This window comes from Schistosoma mansoni, chromosome 2, assembly GCF_000237925.1.
Source record: "Schistosoma mansoni strain Puerto Rico chromosome 2, complete genome".
Taxonomy (NCBI): Eukaryota; Metazoa; Platyhelminthes; class Trematoda; order Strigeidida; family Schistosomatidae; genus Schistosoma; species Schistosoma mansoni.
Window position 1 is genome coordinate 4302485 of NC_031496.1, and position 18173 is coordinate 4320657.

The 18173-nt window shown below is 36.6% G+C and overlaps 1 protein-coding gene across 2 annotated transcripts in view; it reads left to right on the forward strand.

The window, feature by feature from the left end:
- Smp_104600.1 (hypothetical protein) overlaps positions 1 to 17314 on the forward strand; it is a gene marked incomplete at its 3' end in the record, with an annotated part of 21370 nt that extends 4056 nt beyond the window's left edge. Inside the window, exons 9-15 of one of the 2 annotated variants that reach the window (XM_018795396.1) lie at positions 1260 to 1535; positions 3375 to 3544; positions 6996 to 7146; positions 10171 to 10363; positions 13610 to 13879; positions 15527 to 15667; positions 16879 to 17205. In XM_018795396.1, the coding sequence (XP_018649712.1) occupies positions 1260 to 1535; positions 3375 to 3544; positions 6996 to 7146; positions 10171 to 10363; positions 13610 to 13879; positions 15527 to 15667; positions 16879 to 17205 (1528 nt within the window). Of the gene's footprint in view, positions 1 to 1259; positions 1536 to 3374; positions 3545 to 6995; positions 7147 to 10170; positions 10364 to 13609; positions 13880 to 15526; positions 15668 to 16878 lie in introns of both variants that reach the window. The other variant, XM_018795395.1, reaches the window with a different exon arrangement.
- Positions 17315 to 18173: the final 859 nt, after the last annotated feature.

Below are 18173 nucleotides of genomic sequence, written 5' to 3' on the forward strand. Positions count from 1 at the left end.
GTCTTGTTAAAATTATTAACAGTGAAAGTCAATCAGCACCATACAATGTTTGTCTGTATTATATTTTGACAGTTAATTACAAACTAATAATTAACAATGAATCGATTTAGAACAAATTGTTTGTTCATTATTAAAAGGTGATTATGCCAGATTTTTTGTTCATTTATTCTTTTAGACGTATATCCCCGGAAGTCCACATCTACTGATATGAGCAAGTTATATAAACGGTAAACATTGATCGCACAATAGGACGAAACGGCTGTCCAGTGCTTCCAGGTTTTCCTTGGTGGTCTAGCTTCAATTGACTCACGCTCGCAACTATGAAAATACTGAAATCTCCACAAAACCCCTTCTGATAACAATAATAATTTTATTAACTAATGCAATTGGTTTGTACAAATTAAGATAGTTTATACATTAAATGTCTTAATTTTTTGCTATTGGTCTGTACAAAAAGACAAGTTAATAGTTGAACAACAGAACTAGTACAGCAGTTCATACTCACATTCAAATCATATGAATTATTTTGTAGAAATAGGGGTCTTCAGTTCGATGAGAAGAGAACTACATAGTTATCTGTACTTGTTAACTTAAGGCATAAGTCACCCGCCAAAAGATATTGACCAAGTGTATATGTAACTAAGCTGAATCAACATCATTTGGTTTACATTGAACGACCTTGCATATAGTTGCCATTTCAGACCTCGCCCTAAGTATTTTTAAGCGATACTGTTATTAGCACCTACTAAGCACAAATATGCCTGTTTGTCATTTGGACTAGGCCCGTAGTATGGTCTGAGATCCGTAAAAAGTTTCCGGAATATATATTTTCATCATTATAACGATGAACACATAGTGATTGGAAGCTTTTGTATAAAAAATATGGCCATTTATCTTCTGCTAGTCACTATCAAAGTATATTTGTCAAACTTGATTGTTTAGTTACATTCTTGTCAGTTACCAAAACACATAACTAGTAGCAATCTCTATAGCCAGTAGTCCTAATTTGTCTATCCTTGGGGTGAGACGTATTGTTGTTTATCCACTTTATATTGTTCGTTCATTTTTCAGCAGCTTATTAAGTCCTAGCTATTTCTGTCCGCTATCCATTTGGTTAAGCTTTGAATTTCAAGTCATCATATCGTGGATTCAAACTCCAATATATCAGATGTGTCTCATTAGGTAGCATAGTAGATTTTCAACTTATCCTAAACTCAAAATTGTTTTTTCTACAGTTGATCACATTTTGTCCTCTACAGATATTTATACAATAATCAAGGAGTGATAGTGTTACCAGAATCATCTATACCGCATCACAATATTATGAATCGGTTTTCACGGTTTATTGTATACTGTTTTCAACATTGGCCTTTTGATTTAAGTTTTGAAGTGGTACTTGAGACTTGGCTGTCTAGTATTCAACCTTGGCGTTACGCAGGATCTCCGCAGCTACATACTGATACTCGTTTTTCATCTATATCATCGGATGCACCATTAAATTTAAAAATTGATAATAGTGAGAATTATTCTGAGTGGTAAGATTGCAACATATTATGATTTTAATGTTCATTCATTTATCACATGTTCTGTTTAATTCGTGAAACGGATTACAACTGAATGTAATACTTTTAAGTGCATAGGGAAATTATGTTAGACCTGTCAGGTTGATTAGTTCTGAGAATCACATTACTTTTGAAAATTATTCTGTTATCTAACCGAACATCGGAATCTGGGTTTATAAATAATTAAACTTACAGAATAAAACTATTGTATCTATCAAGTACCATAAAGATTTTGTTTCGTGTTACATATCGTGTCCTTTCCCTGCTTCAGTCTGGGCACCTGGGCAGTATCACAGCCCTCATACAAATCAAATGAGATTTGTGAGGCGCATATTTATCTGGTGCTTTTTTGTACCAATATTTATGTGTTTAAATAAATAAATAAATCGTGTCCTTTTACAGTCTTTTTAGACTAACCATTGGTCGACTAAATTCATGACGATCATCGTTACTGTTCAGGAGACATATAATTGCTGAAAAATTCCCATTATATTAAAGCATAATAACATAAACGAAGAATATTCTTTTCAATAATTTGTCATCAGGCTCCAAATTAATCGGGACGAGATCTGATGACTTAAGTTTTCAAATTGCATGTCTATATATATATATATATATATATATATATATATATATATATATATATATAACTGTACTGGTTGATAGTTGATACAGTGAAAAGACATCCTGTCGCTGAACTTCGTATTTTTAAAGTTACTCTTTAGTTAAATGGAAAAATGATTGATCAAAGAAATGATCTTTTATTTATATTACAATAAATTGCATTTTAGGTGCGGCCCCCAAATGCCCTGCTATGGTCGAGAGTGCGGAGAGTCAGCTCTTCTTCACGAAATGCTCTCACATGACCACGTGCATACAACCACTACTAGGGAAGTCCAACCCACTGCCTTCTAGCGGTGGGAGTGTTTACGGAACTGAAAGGACGAAAAGCGAGTGTCCGAGACTAACTGGGTTGGTGGATACGAAGGATCCACCTAAGAAGAGCGGAAAACCCTGACCCCAAATCAATGGTGCACATGAACTCCAGGATCTTAAGGAAACAGAAGGCGTACGAACCTAATGTTTGTCACTGGCTGCCATGGGCGTACAGTTAGAGGGAATTAGTTCGGCTGACCAGCTTTATTTTTCTGGCTGTAGGTCAGATAGCAAAAGTCGAATTACCGAATGGATTAGGACCAGCTTTCGGAACAGCCTTCTTTGTTATGATACCTGTCATTCTCTTTGCAATTCAGATTTGTACTGAAGCATACTATATAAAAATTAACACCGTTCAGTATGAAAGTGCAAATTATCGTTGTATGCTTTTAATTACTTGTCTGGTTTTGTTCATCCCTCAGGATATCCCTAACACATTTCAAGTTACTGAGCATCTATTCAGTTTCAATTAATAGATCTCACACAATTTTCACATATTTGGTATGATTAAAATCAGAAGGGGTTTTGTGGAGATTTTAGTATTTTTCATAGTTGAAATCATGAATCAATTGAAGCTAGACCGGTAGGTCCTGGGTTCGAATCTCGCGAGTGAGGGATCGTGGATGCGCACTGCTGAGGAATCCCATAATAGGACGAGTTGGCCGTCGAGTGCTTCCAGGTTTTCCATGGTGGTCTAGCTTCAATTGACTCATGATTTCAACTATGGTATGATTAATTCACAAAAAAATAACTAACACTTAGGTTTCACCATATAACCGTAAGTTAGTTATGTTTAGTGTAGTAAAAAGTTAACTAATCATATTCTTGGTTGAATTTCATCTATTCCAATTACAGTAATCGTTTTTTCACCTTTAGGTTGACATTTGTTGCCCGTCACTACAGCCTTTATGTTGGTTTATTCTTATTGTTTCTACAAAGAGTTACTAAAATTGATTTACATGTATATCGAAATGCTCATATGGTTTATCGTGTAACAAAAGTATTTTCTCAAGATGGATTTAAAATGCTACTACTGAACACTGAAAGTTAGTTATAAATGTTTGTAAGAATTTATTCTGCTTTTGGGTTTATTTACTTTTATCAAAGACTGTTTAAAACGATATTCATTAGAGTTTGAGTAATGGTTTACCGAAATATAGTAGATTACAGTTTTCATTCATATTTACATACAGCATTCTTTGAAGCCATCCAGAATTACGCATAAATAAAGAAAATCCGCCATAAAACACTTCAGCGGGCGACAGTTCGACCGGCCTCTATATGCCCCGAGTTACCCATTTTCTGCAAACAACCAGAATGGGAGACGGAAATAAGAGCTTTGACTCCGAATATAGTTGAAAAGGCTATGGCTAATCCGAAGACAAAATAACACCAAGTCTTGATTAGTTGATCTCGGAGGTCTTTGAATACTGGTCCAGTTTTAGCTGTTAGATCGACTGAGATATTAGCTAGAATCTGGGAACAGGATTTGATCTCGCTTCACTCATCTCCATCTCTAGTCGTTCCACATTTTAAGTAAGGATAGAAATCAGTTCGACCAATAAGTTGTCTAAAAAATTGATCTCAATAGTCATTTGATGGTAAAGTAATGCTCGGAAATAAATCAGGGTGATTTCAGATCTGGACGTGGGTGTGTATATCGAATATTCAATCTTCATGAGGTTTTGAAATATAAGGGTAAGTACCGACGCCAACTCTCTTGACCGAGAGTTTTGTGGAAGCATTTGTCGTTAAAAGGCGTACCACAGTGGTACATTAGCCTTGTGCAGGCTTTCTACACAGACACTATCAACCAAGACACGGCTTATCTCGAAGCACCAATAGAAATGTAAATGGCAAGTGGTGTTCGTCGACACTACATAGTTACCTCGTTTTTGTTCGATTTTGTTTTAGATGTTTTTCTAGGAATAACACTTTTCCACATAAATCTACAGGAAGGTATTCTCGTAACAAAAGGTTCGTAATAAGTCTTATGACATCGTCCGAAATGATGAATAAACTGACTAAATACAATCTTTTGATCGTTATAAGCAACAACACAAACATGTTTGTTATGCTCTTCCCTCTTTCTAAAAGGAAAATGTTGCTCTTGAAGGGTTCATGTGTGATGAAATCTCGACAAATATTCAGAAGCGCGGTTAACCTTCACCAACTTATGTCTTTTATGACATAAGCAACATTCCCGCCTGACAGCCAAAGGCCATATATACACCGTGCAACTGTCCGCTCTGCATTACCTTATGATGATACATGGTCTTTGAAACACGTAGACAGTATAGTTTACTTTGTACATTCATCATGAACTGAACGCGGCGGAACGTACCATTTGTATTAATGAAACTCAACTCGAATATTCTGTACACTTGACTCGTCATAACAGACAAAATTCATGAAACGTTGTACTAGGGTTCTTAAAGATTCAGTTATTGGGTTATACATGGCATATTCAATAAATACGTCAATATATCTAATAAGGTTGTTAATTATATACGTAACTAAAAAACAACTCATCGCACAATACTGCATCGTCTTACATTTTGCGTCAGTCTAAAATTCGTGATCATTATTTACCTACCGCTCGATGACTGTTGTACTTTGCTGAAAACGCGACAGTGTACCCTTAATTATCGGCGAGTTCCTCATGCTTAATTTGATTACCATGACAGATTATTCCCAAATCCCATATGTAGAACATGGTGTCTATTGTTTATGAAGTGCGAAACGATAAGATGTATGAAATGAAGACTGCAGAATAGGGTTTATAAGAACATCCGAGGATATACTAAAACGTGGAAAGGTTGACAAAAGTGTTCTGTCGCACTTCAAGAGTATCTTCAAGATGATTGAATTGATGAATATTGACCTTGTAGAAATGAGGAGTTTACCACCCCAAATCCACAGTTTAATGTTGTATAGAACAGTACGTTTCACTTTGTTCGACGGATTATTAACACACATTCATCGGTATACAGTTTTGAATGAAAAACGTTGATCACAATCCAAATTATGATTACCTGAACCCGCTTATATTATTCCATATGTACACCAATATCTTAGCATTTGACAACAGATGCACCTTCATTGATTCGACAAACCTTTAGTTCTCATCCACCTAGTCTCTTATTGATGCACCAACAATCAGTAATCTCTTAACACATAACTTCCCATTGCTTTTACGAACCTTCTTTGCAATGTTCAGTCTCTTTCGTCGCCATTGTCACTAATTCATTCCGATATGTTTGACTACTCATCTTGTGAATTCCATTTTGTTGTGGTAATATGGTATGGGAATTCGGATCAACACACATCTGTGCAAGGCTATACTTTAATGATGACTGACTGAATCAGCTGTTGCTCAATGGTTAGATCGTTCAACTTTCAGTCGCTAGGTCGCAGGTTTAGAATCCTTTCCATATATCTCAGTTTGGGTACTCAATTAGTGTCACATTTAGAGTGTGGCCTGAATTGAATTGAAGTACATGAGTCTGTTCCTGGTACAAAATTAATACTGTAAACAAACTGAAGTTGCTTAATGTAGATCAATGAATTCCACATAAACTGATAGATTGTGTCGTGTCGCTGTATTAGGTGAAGAATGTATCCAAACATTAAAGTAACTGTCTGGTGATATTTACTTGATTATTTTGGCTAACGTTAGACTGTTACGACGACAATCCTACACGTGTAATGAAAGGGATTAAAATATGAGTAATGATTGTTGAGATTTTAACTTCAAACAATTAAGTAAACCTGTCGACTATATTTTGATGATAACTGCTTATTATCCAATACTAGCTAAAAAGGAATGAGTATGGGTAATCAATGAGTTTGTCCAACTATCTGCTTACTTATGGAGCAATCTAGGGACAGCCAATAGGCACATAGGGGGGCCTTCTTATTCATCCAACAAGGGAGTTACACGTCGACATTCTAGAATGTTCCTCTAGCGGTGATTGGATGGAATGTCTTCGGCTTTTTCTGGGCTTCTTCAGGCTTCCTTGAGTTTGTTAACGAGCCATCCTTACATAAAACATTGATACCAATCTCTAAACAATAAGATAATCTACGTATATGTATGCGAAGATTCCTTCTTTTCACTGAAAGCAATGAAATCACTATTCTTTCATTATAAACGGAAAGATGATTAGATTAACTATTCTTAAGAAAAATAGTTGAGCGAGAAATAATAAACACTTCAGTAAGAACTGTCTTACAATGAAATGAGTCGCAATTCTTTTGAAAATAACTGACGAATACTCAAACCATTTATGGACGAAGTTTTAATTCAATAAACATAACACTTATTGTAGGTATTAAAGACTCCGCTAGATCTATTAATGTTTTGGAAACTCAGTATTGTTATATTCTATACAGTAACTTAACCTTTCAACTTATGAGTTTATTCGTGGTAAACACTCATATAAGTATCTGATTTTCAGTGTAACGTTTATCATTCGTTTCGATTTTCACTGATAGAAATTTTATCCGAACAACAGCATCAGCACGATGGTACGTTACCCACTACAACAGCATCTGAATATCAAACAGAACAAAGTGGCCTCTGGAATCCTGTAATAATTAGTACAGTTGAAAGGGTTTTAAATTGTATGATGGTTACAAAAGGAAAGTAAGTTTATAATTTTTGTTAGTCTTTCATATCGGTTAAAGACTATTTGTGTCATATCCAAGCTTAGTTCCATCATCAACCACAGTCAGATAAAAACTGCTGGATTTCAGAACTCTCTGGGAGGTTTTCTTTAATTTAAACACAAACATTGGTACAAGGAGGCACCAAATATATATGCGCCAAACAAATTATTTGATTTGTGTGAGAGCTGGGATACTGCCCGGGCACTCAATAAATTACTGAAATGGAATATAGTGTTTGGGAATTTTCCCCGTTCACTCCATTCCTACATAATATTGTAATGACTATGATCGAAAGTTATCCCTGCTCTAGTATATTGATTAACTACATAAGTCATATTAATAAATGATTTAAGAAACGTAAATTTGGTACAAGGGGAACCAAATATATATGCGCCGCACAAATCTCATTTGATTTGTGTCAGGGCTGTGATACTACCAGATGCCCAAACTGAAGTAGGTGGTTTTCTTAGGGGGCCACACTCCGAGCCTTTGACCTAAAGATTTGATCCATAAGGCAGTGGAGCATCATGAGGAGATGCAGTCCCATTGTAGCCAGTGACCAACGATTGATTCGTGCGCCATTTGTTCCTTGAGGATACTGGAGCCTATGTACACCATTGATTTGGAATGAGGGTTTTCCAACTCCCCTATGTGAACTTCCCGTGTCCACTAACCCGGTTAGAGCGCCGGACATTCGGTTTTCGTCCTCTCAGTTTCGTAAACAAGAGTAATGCCACGAGAAGGCAGTGAGTGTAGGACTTCCCTTGTGGAGGCTATATACGTGTGGCAATGTGAGAGCATTTCGAGAGATGAAGAGCGGACTCTCCCCACTCTCGGCCGTACCAGGGCATTTCGGGGCAATCAAAAGTACTAAAACTATCATTCGCAAATAAGTCAAGACGTAAGCTAACGTAATAGATTTTCATGATTACAATCATTCCACGTATATTTGATATCATTCACTTCAATAGTTAAATAAAAAGCTGACTAAAATATCGTCAGGAGTGATTTGAAGCTTCTGACTATTAATTCAAGATGTTTAGGGAATCTTAAAGTACGAAAAGGATAGGGTATTTTAATTAAAAGTTAGTTGACGGGTTGTAAGAAAACGCAGGGTTATGAATTATGATCATTCCCACATCATCGTGATGAAATAATTTATGGACCTTCTAAGAGGCGCAACAAAAGAAAGATAAACAATGATTAATAAAACATTTAGCGTCAACAAAAGAACAGAAAACCAATACATCTTAAATACTGGCATAAAATTTATTATGTCACTGATAAAGTTTAATAAGAGTGGTAACAATCGGGATTTTTAGATAACGGATTCTCACCTCAGATGACATTGTTTTCATGGCCTCAGCCACTACTTCGTGAGCTGTTCTGTTCTCAAGAAGTTTAGCAACTTCAAAGTTAAATTGGTGGTGTTCCTTGATTCGTTAAGATTTCTCATCGGATGCATCATTTCACATTAAAGTTATTTCAATGCATAAGTGTTCTATGTATTGTTGAAGTAAATTACAAATATATATCACTTACTTACACCTGTTATCCTTCGTGTTGCACAGGCCACCAAGCAGGATTCTCCAACCAACTCTGTCCTAGACACTACTTTCCAGTATCTGCTAAGTACTATTCGTCCTTTGGATGTATGCTTCTTATTCCTGATGCAATGTTTTCTTTGATCTGGCTCTTTTCCTCTGGCCTTTAGGATTTCGAGTTAAGGCTTGCCTCGAAGCAATTTGGTGGTTTCGTTGATTTATGTTCTACCCACCCCCACCTTTTCTCCCTAATTTTCCCATCGGCTGGAATCTGGTTTATTCTCTGCCATAGCAGGTTGTTTCTGAAAGAGTAACAAGCCTTGTTTGACACCGGTCTTCATTCAGAATGGATCTTTGACTTGCACTCTATGCACGATTTCGCAATGTAGTCCGTTACATGATGTTGACGATTTCAGGTACACCATAGTGTCGAAGGTTTCATAGTGTTCTCCTATTCACAGTCAGGGGTGGTGATGCATAGTGACGAGTTCCATTCAATTGATTGTTCAAAGATGAGTCGTATTTTAGTGATTCGGAATGCAGCCTGTTTATCTTGAAGTTAAGCATCTACTGAATCTTCCCTCCTGTTTAACAACACTACTGATAGCGGTGTGGTGCCTCTGTAGTTTTAACACTTGTTAAGATCTCTTCTCTTTGGTATCTTGATGAGGTATTCTTCTCTCCAACCTGTCGGTACTTGTTCTTCCTCCCAAATATTCCTGAACAGAATGTGGAGCATGTTTGCAGTTACTCCTATGTCTGACTTGAGTGCATCGGCTGGTATATTGTCAGGTCATGCTGCTTTACCACTCTTGGTTTGTCTGGTGACAATCCTGATTTGTTTGATCGTTGGCGGAGTGAGATCTATAGGGAGGTCTGTGTGTGCTGCTTCTGTAATTGGTGGATTCAATGGAGGTAGTTTATTAAAGAGTTCTTCGAAGTATGTCCCACCCATCTTTTCATCTGTCCTTGATTCTCTGTGATTAACTTACTTCCTTCGTCCTTGATTGTTCGCTCTGGTTTACTATATTTCCCTACTAGTTTCTTCTTCGTGTCATATGGTTGTTTTATATTTCCTTCTCTTACAGCTTTTCCTTCTGTCGTTGCTAGCTCATCCTCGCATTTTTGCTTGCTAGCTCTAATGCTCCTCTTCAGTTGTTTGTTTTCTTCTGTGTATTAAGCTTGTGCCTTGACTTTCTCTGCTCTTGTTCGACTGTTGTTAATTATTGTCTTCTTGTTCTTCCTTCCTCGAATCTTGTCCAAGATTTCGATAAAATTTCATTCCTTATGATGATGCTTCTTGCGGCCCAGCACTATCTAGGCACCTTGAAGTTAGTACTTCTTTGATCCCTTCCCGATTGTTTTCCACAGTAGCTTCTTTTAATTTATATATATTTATATATAAAACATAATATTCAATAAAACCTACCTTATCAATTTTGATTGATTATTTCTAGTTTGCAATCTCAATTAATACAAAAGATGGATAAATTTTCATCAGATTCTCAAGGATGGTTTGATAAATTTACTAAATGGTTATGTAGTTTCTTAATATTTGATATGGATAACTCTGATGAGAATATTAACAAATGTATATTTTATTTAACGGAAGGAATACATTCATTACGTGAATTCTTTGCTATTCAAGAAGTACGTCTTTCATTTAAATGTGATAATCTAACTTGATCTTTTAAATGTTTATTATTTTATTTATTTATTTAAACACATGAATATTGGTACAGAGGGGCACCAGATATATATGCTGTGATACTGCCTAGGTGGCCAAAGTGAAACAGGTGGTTTTCTTAGGTGGCCACACCCCGAGCCACAAGGCAGTGGAGCATCGTGAGGAAATGCAATTCCATGGTAGCCGGTGACCAACGATTGATTCATACGCCATTTGTTCCCTCAGGATACTGGAGCCCATGTACACCATTGGTTTGGAATCAGGATTCTCCAACTCCTCTAGGTGGATCATCCGTGTCCACCGACCCGGTTAAAGCGCCGGATATTCGCTCTTGCTCTCGATTTCGTAAACGACACCCCCGCCACGAGAAGGCAATGAGTAGAACTTCCCTGGGAGAGGATATATGCGCGTGGCCATGTGAGAGCATTTGGAGAGTGAGAGCGGACTCTCCCCACTCTCGGCCGTACCAGGGCATTTGGGGGCTTATATGAAAACAAGTGTTTTGTGATTAACTGCATCATTGACCTTAAAGTTACCACTTTCAGTGCAGGGTAAAACTGGTTGATGAAAACAAATCCAAGCTGCTTCTATTTAATATACTCTATTGAACCCCATATTGTCAACAAAATTAACACTTAAAACATCATTACATTGCTCCATGAGTAAGTAGATAGTTGGACAAGCTCATTGATTACCCATACTCATTCCTTTTTAGCTAGTATTGGATAATAAGCAGTTATCATCAAAAAGTAGTCGACAAGCTTACTTAATTGTTTGAAGCTAAAATCTCAACAATCATTAGCCATACTTTGATCCCTTTTATTACACGTGCAGGACTGTCTTCGTAACAGGCTAGGGTAAGCCAAAATAATCAAGTAAATATCACCAGACAGTTACTTTAAAGTTTGGATACATTCTTCACCTAATACAGCGACACGACACAATCTATCAGTTTATGTGGAATTCATTGATCTACATTAAGCAACTTCAGTTTGTTTACAGTATTAATTTTGTACCAGGAACAGACTCATGTACTTCAATTCAATTCAGGCCACACTCTAAATGTGACACTAATTGAGTACCCAAACTGAGATATATGGAAAGGATTCTAAACCTGCGACCTAGCGACTGAAAGTTGAACGATCTAACCATTGAGCAACAGCTGATTCAGTCAGTCATCATTAAAGTATAGCCTTGCACAGATGTGTGTTGATCCGAATTCCCATACCATATTACCACAACAAAATGGAATTCACAAGATGAGTAGTCAAACATATCGGAATGAATTAGTGACAATGGCGACGAAAGAGACTGAACATTGCAAAGAAGGTTCGTAAAAGCAATGGGAAGTTATGTGTTAAGAGATTACTGATTGTTGGTGCATCAATAAGAGACTAGGTGGATGAGAACTAAAGGTTTGTCGAATCAATGAAGGTGCATCTGTTGTCAAATGCTAAGATATTGGTGTACATATGGAATAATATAAGCGGGTTCAGGTAATCATAATTTGGATTGTGATCAACGTTTTTCATTCAAAACTGTATACCGATGAATGTGTGTTAATAATCCGTCGAACAAAGTGAAACGTACTGTTCTATACAACATTAAACTGTGGATTTGGGGTGGTAAACTCCTCATTTCTACAAGGTCAATATTCATCAATTCAATCATCTTGAAGATACTCTTGAAGTGCGACAGAACACTTTTGTCAACCTTTCCACGTTTTAGTATATCCTCGGATGTTCTTATAAACCCTATTCTGCAGTCTTCATTTCATACATCTTATCGTTTCGCACTTCATAAACAATAGACACCATGTTCTACATATGGGATTTGGGAATAATCTGTCATGGTAATCAAATTAAGCATGAGGACTTCACCGATAACTAAGGGTACACTGTCGCGTTTTTCTTGGACAGACTACTTTTCAGCAAAGTACAACAGTCATCGAGCGGTAGGTAAATAATGATCACGAAATTTAGACTGACGCGAAATGTAAGACGATGCAGTATTGTGCGATGAGTTGTTTTTTAGTTACGTATATAATTAACAACCTTATTAGATATATTGACGTATTTATTGAATATGCCATGTATAACCCAATAACTGAATCTTTAAGAACCCTAGTACAACGTTTCATGAATTTTGTCTGTTATGACGAGTCAAGTGTACAGAATATTCGAGTTGAGTTTCATTAATACAAATGGTACGTTCCGTCGCTTTCATTTAGCTTTAGAAGTTAGAATTAATCCATACCAATTTCTTTGGTTTATTAAAATTCATTTTGAATGCAAACTGAACTGTATCATCAATCCGACTCTCAGAATATAATTATTATTATACTGGGGAAATCCAGGTTGAAATATAATCTCTCAGTTATGCATTTCTTAGCTTTAGATATTCATTAATACCAAATAAAAGTCTGCTTTTAGGGGTGAATTATTGTCTCTGATTTCGATCTTCAGGTGCGAGATAAATCTCCCTGTCTTCTCTTAAACTATGAGATTAAAATTGCTTTCTTCCTGTACTATATCCTAATATACAATCTTTTTTTTTGCTTATTTATTCTCTGAAGAAGTGGCTTACACTGAGTCACGAAACGTCAGAAGATCTAATTTTTCTACTCATTGGGATATTACAAATATATTAATTTATTTATAGTCTTTCTTTTATATATTACCACCATTTAATTAACTACTTCTATGAATTCGTGGTTCATCTTGCTGTGCTAATGAATTATGACAACTTGGACCGATGCATATATGTGCCTGGTCCTATGTCGTAGCTGGCTGACTGAGCTAGATAAATTGATTGAATCTAGTAGATATCATGGATCTTTCAATTTTAGACCACCGTTGAAAATTTAGTAGCACTTAGCGACCGTTTCGTCGTTAGCAATGCACATCCGCAATCCGGCACTTGAGACTAATTTCAACCAATTCTAGATAATGTGTGACCGTCTTCCATTATCTTCTATGAGTGTCTACCTCATACCGGACACAGTTAAACTTCACTGGTCACGTCTTCTAACTAAAATTCTGAGAATTCTTTCTCGAAGCTAGTAACTAGTGTTCATATGATACTTATCAGTATATGGTTGTGGAGATCGTGCAATTTAATTTTCATTAACATTGTTTTAGCTACATTCCTAAAAACGTTCAATATAATCTCGTTTTGAATTTTCTGTAAAATCTTTTTTTCTCCTTCAGACTTTCGAAACTGTGCATGATTTATCCTTGAAACCACCACCGAATGGTCGTATACAGTGGGACGATTTATCAGCTAGTCCGATAATTACACGACCTCACTTTAAATATTTGTCAACCTCGCCTAAATCTCCGAGTATTAAACATCCTTATGTGGATAATTTATCTCCTAGTGATTCTTCGTATTCATTTCGGAATATACCGAAAATATCCGTAAATAGCCAGGATTTATCAAGATATAATACAAAGCTCACACCGTTGGATCGTTTCCAGGTGAATAGTTCAAGTTTCTAATTGGGTGTTCATTTATACTATCTTTTTCCATCCTAACAAGGAACAGGGTTTTGATTCTTCTTGTGTCCCAAAGTTATTATGTAACGATTTATACACCATAGTCTAAAACTATATTCTTAGAACCCTATAAAACATCGTCTTACTAGTTGCCATACTAATAGCTTATTGATACTAACTGTAAATACGTTAATATGGCAACTTGGACCGATGCATAAATGTGCCTGGTCCGACGTTGTAGCTGACTGACTGATTGTAAATACGTTACTGTGCTACCACGTACGGAAATCGTATAATATAATTTTTAAATATTATTAGTTTAAATCTATCTCGATACGTTCACCAGTTTTAAGTTTCTGAACTAAACCTAAATAGTTTTTAATCACAAACTGGACATTAGTCAAAAGTACATTAGAAACCAGTGTGTCCAGAACATATTCAGACTCTCATCAGACAGTATCTTATAATATTGTCTTTAGATTTTCGATGTTCATTGTTTACAGGTCACAGAGTTTCGATGAACACCAAACATTTAGTGTTCATCATAGTTTACTTTCTTTATCATGGATTAAGTTGAGTTACTTGTTCTACAGCTAAACACCGTGTAAGTAATAATGCGGTTAGATGCAGGGTATTAGGGAATGATGGTAAATCAGTTGATGAGGTCATGAATCTACATCGACTGAGATGGTTGGGCCACGTGTTACGTATGCCTGAACACCGATTAACACGACGCGCTATGCTGACTAGTGTAGGGGATAGTTGGAAGAAAGTTAGGGGCGGCCAAACCAAAACGTGGCATCAGTGCTTGAAGTCACTAACTTCTAGTCTGAGACATGTTGGTAGATGCAAACTACTTGGTTGGGGTCCTCGTGACTATCGTAACCAATGGTTGGAGACTGTGGGTGACATGGCTGAGAATCGATCACAATGGCATATGTGTATACACTCTTTATCTTCCCTTAAACGTTGAGATTAAAATTGCTTCATGTCTGTCTTTCTTCCTGTACTATATCCTTATATACAACCTATCTTTTATATACTGCCACCACTAAATTAACTATTTCTATGAATTCGGTGTTCATCTTGTTGTGCTAGTGAGTGAAGTATGGCAACTTGGACCGATGGATATGTGTGCCTGGTCCTACGTTGTAGCTGACTGACTGACTAATCATATATATATATATATAGCCATATAACCTCATGATCAGCGGAGTCAAATGCCGCCTTAGGGTCGAGAAATACTACCATTGTGGGACGTCTGAATGCGTATCTTTGTTCTAGGACCTGACGTAGAGTGAATATCTGGTCTATACAACCACGTCCAGATCGAAAACCAGCTTGGTTTTCTCTAGTCTGCTCTTCATGAGCTTTGGTTAGGCGTCGAAGTATTATTGAAGCTAATCTTTTAGGCAATATATTAGTCAAACTGATTCCTCTGTGATTGTCACAAGAGGACTTTTGTCCGTTCTTATAGACTGGCACAATCAGTGATTGGGACCAGTCAGATGATTAACACTGTGCCTCACCTAAGTAGGGCAAATAAATTTATTGATTATTTATAGAATTTCTTATATTTCCAAAGTTTACATCAATGTTTCCTTTCATATTTCTCACTGTAATTTTTAGATTATAATGGGTGTAAAACGTCCATATGTTTGTCAACAATTAATAAATAGTAATAAATATGCACCAACCATGAATACATCATATGAAAATCGTTATATACTTACAGTATGCAACTATTTAGAAGATAAATTTAATGAAAAGGTAAGAAAAATACCTACTGTATTGGTTGTTGGGAAAGTTTCTTACGATTTTGTGTGTATTACCTTGTGAGGATAGAATATTTTTAACTGAGATTATGGGCTGAATAATGTTAGATCACTATTGAAAACATGGAGGCACTAAACAGCCGTTTCGTCTTAGTATGGGATTGGTGAGCAGTGCGCATCCACGACCCCGAACTCAGGACTCGAACCCAGAACTTTCGGTGTCGCGCTGAAACGCTTAACCTCTAGACCACTTTATTTATTATTTATTTAAACACCTAAATATTGGTACAAGGGGTACCAGATATATTAGCGACACACAAATCTCATTTGATTTGTGTAAGGGCTGTGATACTGCACAGGTGCTTTTCTTCGGGGCCACACCCGGAGCCTTTGACCTAAAGGTCTAACCCACATGTCAGTGGAGCATCGTGTGGAGATGCAGTCACATGGTAGCCGGTGACCAACGATTGATTCATACGCTATTTGTTCCCTGAGGATACTGGAGCTCATGTGCAACATTGATTTGGAATGAGGGTTTTCCAACTCCCCTAGGTGAACTTTCGGTGTCCACCAACCCGGTTAAAGCGTCGGACATTCGGTTTTCGTCCTCTCAATTTCGTAAACAAGAGTAATGTAACTGTAAGGCAATGAATAGGACTTCCCTTGTGGAGGCTATATACGCGTGGCCATGTGAGAGAATTTCGAGAGGGAGAGTGGACTCTCCCCACTCTTGACCGTACCAGGGTATTTGGGGGCTCTAGACTACTATACCAGTATCCAACGGTGTTAATGTCTAACTTCAACCAGTCCACGATATTCCCGACCGTCCTCCATTAACTTCAGTGTGTAACTGCCTCACTTTTTCATAATGATAATGGAAGCTTAGAAACTCAATAATATTCACCTGAACTAGCAATCTCGTTCATTTCAAATTCCTGCCATCTACATTATATATTTTTTTCCGTTTCTATTTCCCTTGCAAAAGATTATTTTATTAGGCGAAGAGTCTATTCTACTGAGTAGGTATCCTTTAAAATCAGTCCAATTCGGAGCTAACATCAATATATCAGTCTGACGAGAAGTTACTACTCGGTTACACTGCATTATTGCATATTATCAGTCAATCACCTTATAAAAGCTAATCCGTAACAGATTACTAGTAGTCTCTGGTGGTTTTGTTATTCGATTGTTTCCTCTTTTTTTCAGATGAAACAACACTTTATTCATTGGTGTTCATTGTCTGATATTCGAGGAAGATTTGCACGTCAAATATTACTTCCATCATTATCATCATATCCTAGACAACATGAATCCCAAAGTTCTTCGATGACTAATAACCCCCGAATATCATTTCGTCTTTTGGCAAATTACTACGTATTATTACGCCTTTTATTCTTGTATATATTTAGTTATTTTTTGTTTGGAATAAGTTCACCATTGTTATATGTAGTGTGTTTAATCATCATATATTTGTTTTATGAATTTGTTATAACATTGATTGGGCTATGTCATGAGAAAGTGAAAAACTCTTAAAAAAAGATTCCTTTCTGTTCTTCTACTGTTCATATATGTATATGTGTGCTTGTACTCTCACTGTGTATATGAATGTACATTATATTTACTCAACAAATGTATTACAAAACATCTTAGTTCTGACTATTATGTTGTAGTATTGGAATGAGCCAATCGGGACTTTTTAGTCTTTTGCGTAAGAATCTAATGTTATGTATAACGACTGAGATGGTTGGGCCACATGTTACGTATGCCTGAACACCGATTAACATGACGCGCTATGTTGACTAGTGTAGGGGATAGTTGGAAGAAAGTTAGGGGCGGCCAAACCAAAACGTGGCATCAGTGCTTGAAGTCACTAACTTCTAGTCTGAGACATGTTGGTAGATGCAAACTACTTGGTTGGGGTCCTCGTGACTATCGTAACCAATGGTTGGAGACTGTGGGTGACATGGCTGAGAATCGATCACAATGGCATATGTGTATACACTCTTTATCTTCCCTTAAACGTTGAGATTAAAATTGCTTCATGTCTGTCTTTCTTCCTGTACTATATCCTTATATACAACCTATCTTTTATATACTGCCACCACTAAATTAACTATTTCTATGAATTCGGTGTTCATCTTGTTGTGCTAGTGAGTGAAGTATGGCAACTTGGACCGATGGATATGTGTGCCTGGTTCTACGTCGCAGCTGACTAATGACAAAAAGCGGAAATACGTTCCTTTACAGCTTAGAATATCTGAAGTGATGACTAAAAACTAATTTTTGTCCGCGTTCGCTAATATGATAATCTTATATTTGTCAAGAGCTCAATTCATCTTTGGAGATTGTGTATAACAAGTGAATCGGCCCTGAACTAATGCTGAAACAGAAATTAGTTCAGCGATGTGATATTTTATGAACAACTTGGGTTTTGCTGAAAATTCATTCAAATTACTTTACATTAAAGTTTATGTCAGTTCATGATTAAAACTAATACTTAA